The sequence below is a fragment of the Perognathus longimembris genome, chromosome 18 (assembly GCF_023159225.1).
Source record: "Perognathus longimembris pacificus isolate PPM17 chromosome 18, ASM2315922v1, whole genome shotgun sequence".
Lineage (NCBI taxonomy): Eukaryota > Metazoa > Chordata > Mammalia > Rodentia > Heteromyidae > Perognathus > Perognathus longimembris.
In genome coordinates, this window is record NC_063178.1 from 2214899 (window position 1) to 2226885 (window position 11987).

General features: G+C 47.1%; 1 protein-coding gene across 2 annotated transcripts in view; it reads right to left on the minus strand.

The window, feature by feature from the left end:
* Heatr1 (HEAT repeat containing 1) overlaps window positions 1–11691 on the minus strand; it is a 30536-nt gene extending 18845 nt beyond the window's left edge. The window contains exons 1-15 of one of the 2 annotated variants that reach the window (XM_048367518.1): window positions 11588–11691; window positions 11290–11449; window positions 10476–10692; window positions 10032–10173; window positions 9060–9161; window positions 8354–8494; window positions 7332–7543; window positions 7055–7188; window positions 6318–6420; window positions 5266–5376; window positions 5058–5175; window positions 3788–3895; window positions 2358–2453; window positions 1464–1552; window positions 295–506 (exon numbers count right to left, since the gene is read on the minus strand). In XM_048367518.1, coding sequence (XP_048223475.1) covers window positions 295–506; window positions 1464–1552; window positions 2358–2453; window positions 3788–3895; window positions 5058–5175; window positions 5266–5376; window positions 6318–6420; window positions 7055–7188; window positions 7332–7543; window positions 8354–8494; window positions 9060–9161; window positions 10032–10173; window positions 10476–10692; window positions 11290–11431 — 1927 coding nt within the window. In that variant the 5' untranslated portion in view covers window positions 11432–11449; window positions 11588–11691. Of the gene's footprint in view, window positions 1–294; window positions 507–1463; window positions 1553–2357; window positions 2454–3787; window positions 3896–5057; window positions 5176–5265; window positions 5377–6317; window positions 6421–7054; window positions 7189–7331; window positions 7544–8353; window positions 8495–9059; window positions 9162–10031; window positions 10174–10475; window positions 10693–11289; window positions 11509–11587 lie in introns of those variants that run through there. The other variant, XM_048367517.1, reaches the window with a different exon arrangement.
* Window positions 11692–11987: the final 296 nt, after the last annotated feature.

An 11987-nucleotide genomic window follows, 5' to 3' on the forward strand; every position in this document is an offset into this window, starting at 1 on the left:
CCTTACGTCACTGACAACCACAAAGGAACTGTGTGCAGTGTAAAGTACATAAAAACCTCACTATTTCTCTTCAGAGGTTTATAATTTTTCTTTTTATCTAATTCTGACTTTAAGTCGGCTTCTTTTTCATGGTATACCTTTTATCTTTACAAAAATTAAGAACCTTGCTGATATATAATAAACACAAGTTCAAGTAGCAAAGATGTCTCATTTTAAATGTGCAAGTGCTGTTTACTTTTTCTAAAAAAGGTGATTTTCTTATCTTCCTTCCACCCTTTGGACAGAATTTCTTACCTTCCTTCCACCCTTTTAAGATGGGGTGCAGAGAGCAAATTCCCGATTTGGACAAATGTATAGCAATTTTGGTCTCCGCAGACTCCCAGTCCTCATCAGTAATGAGCATGAATGGCAGCAAGCGCACAACCACTTGGTTCGCCAGCTCCTGGTTTCCGCTCAGGATCTCTTCTTTAACCAACATGTCTGCCGCTATCTCAAGTACCCTGTACCTAAAAGATACACACACATTTGCTCGAGAGGCACAGGAGTCATCAATCTGGCAAAAATTCATCATCACATCCTTTCGTCTCGCTCTCCATCTGAGTTGGGAACAACAACACGAAGACGGAAATCCAGCCCAATCACAGTGAGTAGGACAACAGCTTTGTCCTGTCTTTTCTTTCTTTTTCTAAGAGCTCACTAGGTTAGCTGCAACGTAACATAGTGGGTCTCAACCCTACTAATTAAAATGTTAACTGGGGGCTGGGGATATAGCCTAGTGGCAAGAGTGCTTGCCTCGGATACACGAGGCCCTAGGTTCGATTCCCCAGCACCACATATACAGAAAATGGCCAGAAGCGGCGCTGTGGCTCAAGTGGCAGAGTGCTAGCCTTGAGCGGGAAGAAGCCAGGGACAGCGCTCAGGCCCTGAGTCCAAGGCCCAGGACTGGCCAAAAAAAAAAAAAAAAGTTAACTGGCTCATTCTATGTGATTGAATCGATATGACAGATAGCATATGCTCTTCTAAGAAGCTTTATTACTTTCCTCACAAAAAAAGTTAAGTGCACAAAAATGAAACAGCTACAACTACCCAAACACTACAGAAGGTATCAAGCGCCTTGGCACTCACTGTCTGGCATATTTGTATTTTTTTAGCTATAAGTGATAATTATTCCAAATAGATACACGTTCTCATGCTAAGTCCCCAAACTTAGTATTACATCTTAGATTATACACATCTGCATTTCACTTTTAAAATCCAAGCACAGAAATAGCATGCGAACATAAGTAAATCCAAATTAATTAGTTTTCAAAAGAGTACAGCAGTACAATCTGTCCCTACAGGATCAGATATGACCCAAAGGTCACAAAACCAAATTATTGCTTAGAAAAGAAAGAGAACATAAACTTGACTAGAACTCTAACTCAGAAGAGCAAGACGAGAGGAGAGGATGAATGCACACACACCATTGGCTGCTCTTCGAGAGCTCTGCTCTTTGAAAGACACTCAGAAGATGTGACACAGTCTCTTCTGCACTGAAGTGTTGTTGAAAAATCTAGAGAGAAAATAATTCATGAGTAAATATTGATCTGCCTCATATTCATATGGTATCTCTAAATGAATCTGACAAAGTAATCATAAAGTATTTTCCCCAAGAATCCTAGTGAAGGTCTGGCAATATGGCCTAGTGGTAAAGTGCTCACCTCGTATACATGAAGCCATGGGTTCGATTCCTCAGCCCCACATATATAGAAAAAGCCGGGAGTGGCGCTGTGGCTCAAGTGGCAGTGTTAGCCTTGCGCAAAAAGAAGCCAGGGACAGTGCTCAGGCCCTGAGTCCACGCCTTAGGACTGGCAACAAAAACAAAACAAAGAATCCCAGTGAAGTTTATGAGATCATTTTCTCAAAAGTGGCATTCGTGACACAATTCTCTATAGTCCAGTATATTTCTACTGATGAAAATCTCGTTTTGTTTTTTTGCTAGTCCTGGGGTGTGAACTCAGGGCCTGAGCACTGTCCCTGGCTTCTTCTTGCTCAAGGCTAGCACTCTGCCACTTGAGCCACAGCGCCACTTCTGGCCTTTTCTGTGTATGTGGTGTTGAGGAATCGAACCCCAGGGCTTCACGTAAATGAGGAGAGCACTTTACCACTAGGCCACATTCCCAACCCTGATGAAAATCTCTTAAAAGCAATGTGAGTTTCTTTTTTTGAAGAATTTCCTTACATATCAAATTGTATAGTTCCCCTAACCCATTTGTTCTCAATTATTTCTAAACATATTCTTGCCTTGAGCACAGCACATGAGAAGGGCAAGAAAATATTTATAAATATCCACGTCCATAAACAACAAACTCACTCACCTGGAAAGCATCCACGGCGGACAACACAACATCCACACTGTCATCATCAAGGCGGGCCAGGATCGCGTCTTTAACGAAAGATTCGTCCACGCCCTCCTGAGCAACAGAGACAGTGACTTCAGCTGCGCTGCAGACTCCTGCCACCCAGGCCCCAAAGGCGATACATTTTGTGAATGGCTGGCCAAAATTCTAGTATGGCCACAGGGCCTGATAGGCCTTCTGAGGAGACTGTCACTTGGTATGAACTGTCCGTTTCCATTGAAAATATGCAACATAGCCAGGTCCAGTACAGTTTTTTGAATAGAGAAGCCCATCTTGCTTAAAGAGAGAGCCCAGACACTTGAATGGACAGGCTGCACCTTACCCCAGGCAAGTCCCTTAGACCTTTCTGGGACCTCGCTGCCCTCCGCTGTAGGCAAGGCAAGGCAAACACTCCAATTCCTTCCCCAAAGGCTGGAGAGGCCTGAAACCTGTAGCACAGTGTGCTGCGTGCACCTCATACAATCGGCCCTAGCAAACAAGGACTGCTCTCGTCTAGCTTGGTACAAGAAAATGCACCGACAGTCCACCAGAAACTGTCTATTCTTTTTTAAATTACTAAGCAAACAAAAAGAAAAGTAGGCATATACTTGTTCATTACAACAACAACGAAATAAGACTGACTCAATGTGAATATATACATATCTGTACATGGTCAGGTAAACATGAGTCTAGAACTACAGGTCACCCTGCAGGCCGACAAGAGTAACTACAGTCACAAGTCTCAGGTGGCGAGTCCGCATACTCTGTGTCCCCAGCGAACCGCTGGGACTGCAGGGAGCAATAAATGAGGAAAAGGACAAGAATAGTTTTAGGAAGTTTCTGGAACACACTAGAGTCTTCCAATCCTTGCATCTGTCATCCAGCCATGCTGTGAGAGAAGTGTAACTCTGCCACAGCAGGTGGAAATGTGCCTCATGCACACCTCTCCACTTTCACCACTTCAACCCATCGCAGATTCATTTCTCTTGAAACACAGAAGATACAAAAATATTCGTAAGATCCAACAAGGCAAATATTGAAAAACCTTTTAAGCCAGTACAATTGCACTTATCTCTATAATTATACAATGTAGATTTCTTGGTGTTAACTGTGTTTTTTTTTAACTTGTGGCCTGGGCGCTGTCCCGCTGAGCTCTTACTCAAGGCTAGTACTCCCACTTTGAGCCACAGTGCCACTTCCAATTTCCTGGTGGTTAGTTGGAGATAAGAGTCTCAGGGACTTTCCTGCTCGGGCTGGCTTTGAATTATGATCCTCAGATCTCAGTCTCCTGAGTAGCTAGGATTACAGGCGTGAGCCACTAACGCCCAGTGTAATTTTCTTATTTTAGAATTCCACTGCTCTTCCTAAGGGGGGGAAAAAATCCCGACTAACAGATAAGTGACACAAACCTTTGAAGTTTTTATGATATTTTTCAGATGATTAACAGCTAGGAGTCTCACGGGAGCAAGTGGATGACAGAGGCTAAGCATCAACGATGTATCAGAATCTGCCAAAATCTGTGGGTTCAACATGATTACCAAATGATTTCACTCATCACGAGTGGCGCATCACTCAAATAAAAATGACAGACATCACCCCGGACTGCCCAACCAAAACTTAAAGGAACTACACAAATGAAGGTACACTGAGCTGTATGTATTTGTATGTGTACACTCTATAGGTTAGGTTGCACTTTTTATGGATATCTACTCATAAGTGAAAAGTTCCTGAGACAAATCACTAAAGTAGCACCTCACTGAAGAGAAAATGTAACTCGGTAAATAGTACAACAAAAACACACTCGAATTAGCAACAATTAGGTTCACTCATTAAATCAGATGAACAGGGGAGTCTACCCATCAACCTAAGATTTGGAAATGCAACATGACTGAAGACGAAAAGATCAGTTACAGAGAGAAAATGAAATCAAGCATACTTCTCTTCGTCACATCAGCTAGTTATGAGAACTTCTGCATAAAGGTCTAACTTCTAGGACACTGACCTAGTGCTGATTCACCAGACAGTTTCAAAGTGTTACCACGATCATCACGTGTTCTAATAGCTAGGTAGAAGTGTCCCACGTGGTGAGGGTCCTGCGTGCCCAGGAGGCTGCTCTCCATGGCCATCAATCAATATCACACAGGGCATCCCAGACAACGCTCGCCTGACATAAGCTCTATGTCCACACTTATTTCAATTTTTTTCTTTTTGTTCCAGTCCTGGGGCTTGAACTCAGGACCTGAGCACTGTCCTTGGCTCCTATTTGCTCAAGGCAAGCATTCTACCACTTAAGCCACAGCGCAATTTCCAGCTTTTTCTATATATGTGGTGCTGAGGAATTGAACCCAGGGATTCATACTTACGAGGCGAGCACTTTACCACTAGGCCATATTCCCAGCCCCTTATTTCAATTTTTTATTTATTTCTTTTTTTTCGGTTGGTCACAGGGCTTGAACTCTGGGCCTGGGCACTGTCCCTGAACTCTTCAACTCAGGAGGGCTAGTGCTCTTACCACTTGAGCCACCATGCCACTTCTCACACTTATTTCTGGCAACTAGACAAACTGTCAAGTCTCTGAGATGTCCAGAGGCGAGGAACAAAGGCAATTTCCATCTAGAGCTCTTCAAATGACCACACACATTTTCTATTTCCTGTCTCTGTTCCTGGAGAACAACATACCTGATACTTCCCTCCACTTGTAGAAAGAGAAATAAATTGGTGAAAAAGCTCCTGCTTCTTCAGACCTGTAATTTCTTTTAGGTGGTCCTCTAGTACAGCATCTAATGTTTGCGGGTACCTGGGAGGAAATTAAGAGTTCATTCAATACTGCTTAATAAAGCTATTAGCCATACATACACATACGCACGCATGCATGCACGCAACTTACTTGCTCTCTAAGAGTCTGATAAGTGGAAGAAACTGCTCATTTAGCAAAGATACTTTTTGAGGATCAATTTCTTCCTGTGAACAATATGAAATATACTCTTCAAAAAGAAGACTGCAAAAGAAAGCAGAAAATGTCAGGAAACGTGAGTTTCTATTCACTGAGTCCCTACTATATTGTAGTACTTTACAAATACTACTTCTAATTATTATACTACTACCACTCTGAGGTTGAAGTTACACCTGCTTTTCTTTTCCTTGTCCTTTTTTCTTGGTGTGCTGGTCCTCAGAGCATGGGCACTTTCCGTGACCTTTTTTTGTTCATGACTAGCACTCTACCGCTTGAGTAACAGCTCCACCCCACCTTCTTTTTTTGGTGGTTAACTGGAGGTAAGAGTCCATGGACTTTCCTTCCTGGACAAACTTCAAATCTTGATCTTCAGATCACAGCCTTCTGAGTAGTTAGGATTACAGGTGTGAGCCAACAGTGCCCGGTTATACCTCTTACTTTACTAAAACTATGGCATTAGACCTCTTTTAATTTATCCAATTTGCCTGAGGTTCAATTACACAGCAATGAAAGTTAACCCTTAATGAGCCCTGAATGCCAGAGAAAAGCAGAATCGTACATTACATTTTACCCCATTCTGAGTACCAGGGCTAAACGAAGCCTTCATGCACATAACCCCATTTGATCCTCATCCCAACTCTGAGCAGGGGGCATGGATACTGCCCACTGCAGGAAGGCCTGAGGCTGTTTATTAACAAAACACTTCTAACAGTACTAAATACTTCTAAATTGTATTTGGCAATAGCCTAGATTCAGCTGAACTATGATCTTCCCATTTTCTTCAGTAAGTTTTAAGAGGAGGCAGGAAAAGTGATTTACTTTTTATGCTGTCAAAATTACTGAATACCCATATTTAACAGACTGCCATAAAGCAATATATTATATATATGTTATATATATAATACACATAAAGAAGAGATACTAGAAAACTAACCAACTCTGAAATGCAAACGGGACCATAAAGAATGTTAAAAACAATAGCTTACTTAGCCAGCAAACGGTCTAAGCTGTTCCTCAGGGGTAGTTTGGTAAGTATGTCTTCTAAGAGCCTCTGGTACATCTGACCATCTGTCTCTTCAGTTTCTTCTCCTTAACATAAAACAAATTAAACTTGAGCTGGGGAAAACTTTTCTGTATGCTCACACTACTGCAATACTTAGAGCAGAAGATCTTTTTAGGAACAACGTAAGTACATTTACACTGAATTTTCTGAAATGCAAGTTTTAAATCAAGGTTTGGCAACAGGCTGATATCCATCCATCTACTTGGGGCAGGGTCTTGCTATGTAGCCCAGGCTGACCCCAAACTCACAATCCTGTCTCTGCCTCCTGAGAGCTGGGGTTACAGGCACCCTGCTAGGTTTTGCATTCCTAAGGAGTCTTAAGTTGAGATTCTTTTGTGGCAGTTGGAAGGCACACTTACTGCAAATGTGTCCTTAAAGATAACTAAATACGTAAATGGGCAAGAGGTTTATATGGTAATATACTTTAATTCCATAGTTGCTTCTCCTTTGAAATGCAGAGATTATTTCAGAAAAACAGAATTCTGAGAAATTACTCAAAACAACAGGATCTCTCTTCAACCAATGGACTCTCTACTCCTAGTATTTTTCAATCGAGACCAACAGACAAGTCACACCATAATACTAGACAGCAGAAATTTAAAATAACTTTCAGTTACCAGCCGGGCTGTGGTCTGGGTCCCAAGGGTACAGAGCACGCACCTGTAATGTGGTGGACGGCGGAGAGGACCAGATGGGGGAGCATGTAGCGCAGGAGAGGACTGACGTCGTATGTTTCGGACATGTCCTGAAGCATGGTGACGAGGTTGGGAACACGGCACAAGGGAGGGAAAGGCCTTTGGGAAGACAAGAACATGCGGTGTCCGCGGTTAGACAGGGGGAACGGGACACAACACACGACAGAAAAGCAGCCTGTCACTTGTCCTCAAGGTGACGCCCTTCACCAGACTGTTCCATTTCTCCACTCAGTGATACATACTTTTTCCCAAGGGTTTCGGGCTTCTGTCTCTGCAGGAGGATGATCAAGCAACCTAACCCATCTCTGACCAAGGAGGGAACGCTGGTTAGTGTTCTGATGATCTGCGAAGCCAGTGAGTTTACAAAGGTGTCTTCCATGATCACTTTCACAGAAATCTGACAGATGATCATATACGTGGCAGCTCTGTAATCTGGCAAAGATGACTTCAACCCCTAGATTTTTTTTTTAAAAAAAAAACATAAGGAAAAGGACAAAGTGTGGAGATTACTTTCTTCTCCTTCAACTGCTATTTTACTATGACAGATCAGAAATGTCAACATCTATGGCAAATGTTTACCCCGCTTTAACCATTTGACAATGCATACGGGGAAGGAAACATCGGTGGTGACCCACAAACAGGTGCAGAACTGATTTTTGTGTGTCAGGAAGGAAATTTCTAGACAGGTCATAAGTTAGGATGACTAAAACCTAATGTGCAGTCAGTCAGTCACTCTTCAGAATCACAAGATGACTGACTGCGCTGGCCCCACAGGGATGGCGGAGTCTCTGGAGCAGAGAGAGGGGTGCCCTGCACTGCCCCACACAGCCGACCACCACCACAAGCTCTGCTTCACATGCGCACAAGGCGGCTGATGGAAGATGGCAACCAGCGAAAAGCACAGCTTCCACGGGCGTCCAGGAAGGAAGCCGCGCAGGGCAAAGGAGGAGACGCTGAGCAGCAGAAGCCAGCGTAAGAACAGGTAATTATGCAGCCAGTGTGGAATGAAGCTGCCGTGTCCTCTATGTGTCAGAAATGACCGCTTTAAATAGATCTGGGAGACAGCGCCAGAAGCACAGGGCCAATGTGAGTAGAGACATAATTAGGGCATGAAAAAGTCCTAATTTTCACTTGAAGATTAAATCTTATTAGCCACTAGAAATAAGCTGTCAAAGTGAAAATGTTTATTGCTAAGCCAAATTTCCCAAAGAAAATTCCTTTCAATACAAAGCAAACGACTAGATGCGGCGCAGGCAGGACCAACCTTCTGCACATAGGGGAACAGCTTGGCGACTATGTTGTCCGACACGTCCTCAGCGGCCAACAGGGCGGCCACGATGGTGGAGGCGTAGAAAGACAGGAGCACGCGCAGCCGCGCAGAGCTTCCGGGGCGCTCGGAGAAAGCCTGGATGGGGAACAACCAAGACAACGCGCAGGCAGCTTCGCAAGACCCCGGCCAGCACAGATGCCTCGCGCTCGCAACCTCAGCTAAGGAGACAATCTGCAACGGTAACCTCTCTCTGCATCACCTTGGTAATAATGACAATTTTTTTTTTTTTTTTTTTGGCCAGTCCTGGGCCTTGGACTCAGGGCCTGAGCACTGTCCCTGGCTTCTTCCCGCTCAAGGCTAGCACTCCGCCACTTGAGCCACAGCACCGCTTCTGGCCGTTTTCTGTATATGTGGTGCTGGGGAATCGAACCTAGGGCCTCGTGTATCCGAGGCAGGCACTCTTGCCACTAGGCTATATCCCCAGCCCGACAATTTTTTTTTTAAAGAGAAAGAAACAATATTCCTGACTGTCACAGGGGCAGACTGCACCTCTGAGAGAAGATGGATTCCCAAACTGCTTGTGCACTACAAAAAGAATCCCTCCAACATTCCCCCTTGCTGGGGAAGGCTCGAGTCTGCGCTCCTCATTTGCAGGTGATCACTTCAAGGGATCGCCCTCACGAAAGGATGCAGGACTCACCTTCACGGACTTGGTCACCAGACTACAAATCAAATCCATGAAGCCAAGGTCTTTGTAGCAATGGGTGACCAATGTTCCTCGAGCCAGGGGCACTCCGGATTGCTGGGGTGGGCAGAAAAAACAAGCTGTGAAGGACACCCGTCACCATTCCATTCAAGCACCTACCCTAGTGACATCTTCATACGGTGTCTGTTCCTAAGTATAAAATACAATCTCCCAGCCGGCAGAGGTGACTAGATTAATGCAGAAAAATGGCCCCACTCTAGAAAGTCAAGAGAGAGAGAAGGTGATAGTGGAGGGATTGAGGAATGCTAATGTTTTTGTTTCAGCCAATCCTGGGGCTCGAACTCTGGGCCTGGGCTCAGTCCGAACTTCTTTTGCTCAAGGCTGACACTCTACCACTTGAGGCACAGCTCCACTTCAGTTTTCTGGTGGTTAGTTGGAGATAAAGAGTCTCATGGACTTTCTTGCCAGGGATGGCTTTGAATTATGATCCTCAGATCTTAACCTCCTGAGTAGCTAGGATTATAGGGTGAGCCACCAGCACTTGCTTCTCTCCGTTTGTTTTAACCTCATCAGTTTCGAAACTTAAAATGCCAAACGGCACAGTACTATGAAAACACCCTGGCACTTAGCATCAGATCAAAATTCATATCCCAGCTCTATAAACTTAGGTCATGTGAACTATCTAGCAAGTAAGTAACTTAGCCATTCACGCTTATCTTCACTGGTAAAGAACTTTATGAGACCTTGAGATAATACAATGTGAAATGTCTGATTCGAAGTCAGGCATCAGGTAAATGCTAGATTATGTTACTAATAGCAGCAGCAACTAGAAGATGGAAAATGAAAGTGATTTGGAATTATTTGATTAATGCCCCTAAGCACTAGGACTTTATGTCTCCCAAACCATATCCCTTAAATCAAAATCTGTCACTATTATGTACATATGTCCTTCAGAAGAAGTCCTACCTTAACTGGAAACAACCAGAACCATTTGTGCTTTGGGTTATCAATTTTTAGGAGCTGTATCACCCGTACAAATATTTTTGTCTCGTGGTACGGCAGAACGCAGGCAATGAGACTATCTTGATTGTAAAGGTGAATATGGAACCTGGGAGGAAAAAGCAAATAATTCAAATGGACTCAGGAGACCTGCAGGTGCACATTCCCTGACATGTTCAAATTCTGTATCCGTGAGACAAAAACCACCTGACATGAACAAAGCCACCTGGTCAGTCATAACCATAACCATAAGCAAGGAACAGAGTCATAAGGTAGAAGCCCCTGGCTTTACACCCACATCTACTCGGTGCCGCCTGGCCATTCTGAAGCATGGATCTTTGAATACTCAGTTCCACAGCTTATACTCCATTCACTTCCCTTCCTGGTTGCTTCTGCAGTTCTGTCAGCTACCTGTGAATCAGCCATTCCAGACACTTCTGCGCTGGCTTCAGCAGGAAGTAGGGGGACAGGTGGATGAGAAATAAGGAAATGTTTTCATCCAGCTGCTTGTTCACGGCTTTGGTCTGGACGCTGCGCTCCAGGGTTTTTGCCAGCTGGCTGAACAGAGGCGCTTCAAACTGCTCGAAGGCAGGGTCGATCCCCAGCAGCTCCTCCAAGCCCGTGCAGCCTGGGGAAAGACTCCAGTCCACACTCCTTTCCCAAACATACTTACCCTATTCTCTCGCTTGCTCTTTCTTTCCTTCTGCCAGTACTGGGGGTTGGACTGAGGGCCACACGCTCTTGCTTAGCTTTTTCCTACCCCAAGGCTGGCACTCTACCACTTGCGCCACAGCTGCACTTCTGGCTTTTGTTCTGTTTGTTTCCTTGGAGATAAAACTCACTTCTGCCTGAGCTGGCTTTGAATTTGGGGCACCTCAGCCCTCAGGCTCCGGACCTAGAGGGGCTGCAGGAGTGAGGCACGGGCACCCAGCTTCCTATTCCGTTCCTACCGTGAGGGTGGAGCTCTTAGCACGCACAACTCTGGCTTTCAACAGAGTTGGTAAACCCCATCTCATGGGGAGAACCGGGAGTCCCTCCCCGGCTTTCCTCCCGGGAGGCCCCCACTCCACCCCACCGCCACCCCAGCCACGGCTCGGCCCCCCTGGCCTCTGCCCCCTCGGCGACTCCAGGCACCGAGCCCGGGGCCCCGTTATTCCCCTTCCCGCCCCGGCACACAGCCACAGGCGGGCCGCCCCCCCCCCCACCCGGCTCGGGGGCGAGTTACCGAGGGCGAAGGCGGTGTCCCGGTCGATGGCGGCCGCTTCCTTGGGGTCGAAGAGCAGGGAGGCGGCCTCGCGCCGGGACAGGAGGCTGGGGTCGGTCTGGGGCAGCGCCAGGCGCCGCAGCTGCTGCGCCAGGGACGTCATGGTGCTCGCCGCGGGGAGCTGGGGGGCCGGGAGGGGACGCGCGGGCGCGTGGGGAGCGGGCTCCGGGCCACGGCCCCCGCGGCTCGCCTCAGCCCCGCCGGGCCCGGCTCGCCCCCTCGGCCCGCCGCCCCTCCGCGGCCCGGGGCGCCTCCTCACCTTCCCTGGAGCGCGGGGTGTGGGCCGGACACCCAAGTCAGCCGTTCAAAGGAGCCCCGACGTGGGGCCCGGCAGCCCAGCTCCGGCCCGGAAACCCCAAGCACGTGGCCCAGGACGCGCCGGCCCGGGCGCTACGGCGAGCGAGGAGGCACAAGCAGGTGGGACGCGCGCGGCGGAAGCCCCGCCCACCGCGGCGGAAGCCCCGCCCACCGCGGCGGAAGCCGCGCTTTCCCGGCGGCAGCCCCGCCTCCCTGGCGGCCCCGCCTTCCCCGCGGTGGCCACGCCTCCCCGCTGGCCCCGCCCACCGGCCCGGGTAAACTCCCGCGGCCCTGGGGCGGGTTGTGTTGACGGATCCAAATGTCCGTGTAAGAGCGCCTGCCTGGCGTCGGTGCGGAGGAAT